At 49.2% G+C, this 2,562-nt stretch overlaps 1 protein-coding gene across 1 annotated transcript; it reads right to left on the minus strand.

The window, feature by feature from the left end:
- Window positions 1-613: 613 nt before the first annotated feature.
- Window positions 614-2,069, minus strand: LOC106813169. Its single transcript, XM_014817238.1, has one exon. It carries the CDS (start codon window positions 2,067-2,069, stop codon window positions 1,017-1,019), a length of 1,053 nt encoding a protein of 350 aa, XP_014672724.1. The 3' UTR covers window positions 614-1,016.
- Between the last annotated feature and the right edge of the window lie 493 nt (window positions 2,070-2,562).

Genomic DNA, 2,562 nt, shown 5'->3' on the forward strand with positions numbered 1-2,562 from the left:
GAACCATTCGATTCCAAAATCGAATGATTTGATGCCAGGATCGAATGGTTTGATTCTCTTTTCTGATATAAAATCAATTAATGTGAACAGTTAAAACAGGGAATTATTGTCGATTTATTGCATATAACATATGATAAAATAATCAAATATTATATGCGATAAATCAAATGTTATATGCAATAAATCAAATGTTATATGCGATAAATCAAATGTTATATGCAATAAATCAAATGTTATATGTGATAAATCGAATGTTATATGTGATAAATCGAATGTTATATGTGATAAATCGAATGTTATATGTGATAAAATCAACCATAAAACAAAAATTGAATTATGAAACAAAAAACATGCCATATAAATCACAGCTAATGTATATTAAATCATAAAATTTTTATCATATATTTACAAAAGAGAATGAAGTAGAACAATAGAACTGTCAATATTATCAGGACAGATAATCTTGGCTTTCTCATCATCATCATCATCATCATCATCATCATTATCATCATCATCATCATCGTCACCAGCAGTAGCAGCAGTTACATCATCATCATCATCATCATCATCATCATCATTATCATCATCATCATCATTATCATCATCATCATAATCATCATCATCATCTTCTTCTTATTCTTCTTCTTCTTCTTCTTCTTCCATCTTCGTCTTCGGTTTTTCATGGTCTTCTATAAATTGCTTATGTTTGTTATGATGACTATAATAATGAGAATGATGCAATAGTGTCTCAAAAATATAAATTTAGAACTCGTCGTTTTTACATATAGAATTACCGACCGGAAGGCTATACCGTATAAGTAACCCTAGTCATCAATGGTAGTTTAATGTTTTTCCTTCTCCATTGATTAGTATAACGATAGCATGCATATTCATTCGCATGATCTTTGATGGCTGGCTAGAATGCTTGATGGTGAAACAAATAACCGTGTAGTAAACCATTGGCAAGGTTACCTTATAGCAAACTTCAAGCCAAAAGAAGAATTACAATTACGTCGTTACGGATCCATATCGGACTCGGGGAGCGCATCCCATCCGAGTCGAACCGGATTATAGGGGAACTCCGTGAATCGCTTCTCCCAGTGTCGCAGCGGCTCGAAGTCACATTCGCCGAGGACGATGTCGCCATGATTCTTGCGGTAGTTCATGCCCGCCTCGCGGTGGTTGCACGCCAGCGTCGCGTTGTCCGGTAGGTTCGCGTACACCGTGTACAGTTGGTTCTTCGCCAGGTAGTGGATCGTGTACGCCGCGGGCATTGTTTTCATAATGGAGTGTCGCTTGCGCAGCCAGGCGTTCGTGATGAGTCGCGCGTCGCGCACGTACGGCACGAACTCTGCGTCCTTCATCGCCTCGTGCACCCAGCGCTGGAAGCGGCGCCACTGTCGCGGCATCGGCGCGAAGCCCCACGTACCGAGTAGTCGGTAGAGGAAGGCGGCCGTGTCGCCACAGCCGACGCACAGCGGGTTGCGGTGCTTACCGCTGCGTGCGACGAGCGTGCCCCGCTGCAACGTCACGCCACCGACCTGCGGATTGTCGGCGTAGGTGAGCAGCGCCGGCTTCAGCCAGCGGTAGAAATACGGCGATACGCGCAGGTCGTCCTCGAGGATTATACCGTACGCGTGCGGAGCCTCGCCGGGCCGCCAGCAGTCGAACCACTGCACGTAAGCGCCGACGTTGCTCTCGCGCACGTCGAGCAGCTTCTTGCCATGCGAGAACGAGAAGCGACGGGCGACGTCGACGCTTTCGGCGTGTGCGGCGCGCGCGCCCTCGTCGCGCGGCCCGTCGATGCAGATGCGCAGCGTCACGGCGTCGCCGTCGTACTCTGCCGCTTCGAGCGAATCGAGCAGACGACGGAGCGAATGCGGCCGGTCGTAGGTGAGCACGACCAGCTCGAGGTGGAACGTCGGCGGCGTCGGCGGCGTCGGCGGCTCGAGGTCGGCTGGCAGCACGTCGTGCACGCCGACGAAGTACATGAACGGCAGCAGCAGCGCGCCGACGATCGCGATCCGCTTCTTCCTGCCGCGAACGTAAGCTCTGAAGATCACCGACATGTTGCTCTAGATATGTTATTCGATAGCAACGCTAGCGGACGCTTCCGTACCCGAAGACGTTTACGCGCACACAGCTCGGCTCGCACATCTATGCGCGAACCTCCCGGTGTCAAAGCCCTAGCTCGTGGTTATTAGAGAGGTGCGCGCGGTTAGTGTATGGTAGGCTGCTGTGATCGCGTCTCTGTTTGCGTAGCCCTGCATGGATGCTTCTGATATGGGGCTGCTGGCCGCCGCGTCACGCGCTGTTCAAGCGGGCCGCGACGGCACTGACGTATGCACTGCTGAGAGGGGTGGGGGTCGGGCAGAGTAGGCTACCTACTGTAGTCTGATAAAGGTTTTTTTTCAGGACCGCTTAACCTTAATTTACACACACACACACACACGCGCGCACGCATCCATGCACGCACGCACGCATTCATGTACACACACACACACACACACACACACACACACACACACACACACACACACACACACACACACACACACACAC

Source organism: Priapulus caudatus, unplaced genomic scaffold (genome assembly GCF_000485595.1).
Source record: "Priapulus caudatus unplaced genomic scaffold, Priapulus_caudatus-5.0.1 Scaffold733, whole genome shotgun sequence".
Classification (NCBI taxonomy): Eukaryota; Metazoa; Priapulida; class Priapulimorpha; order Priapulimorphida; family Priapulidae; genus Priapulus; species Priapulus caudatus.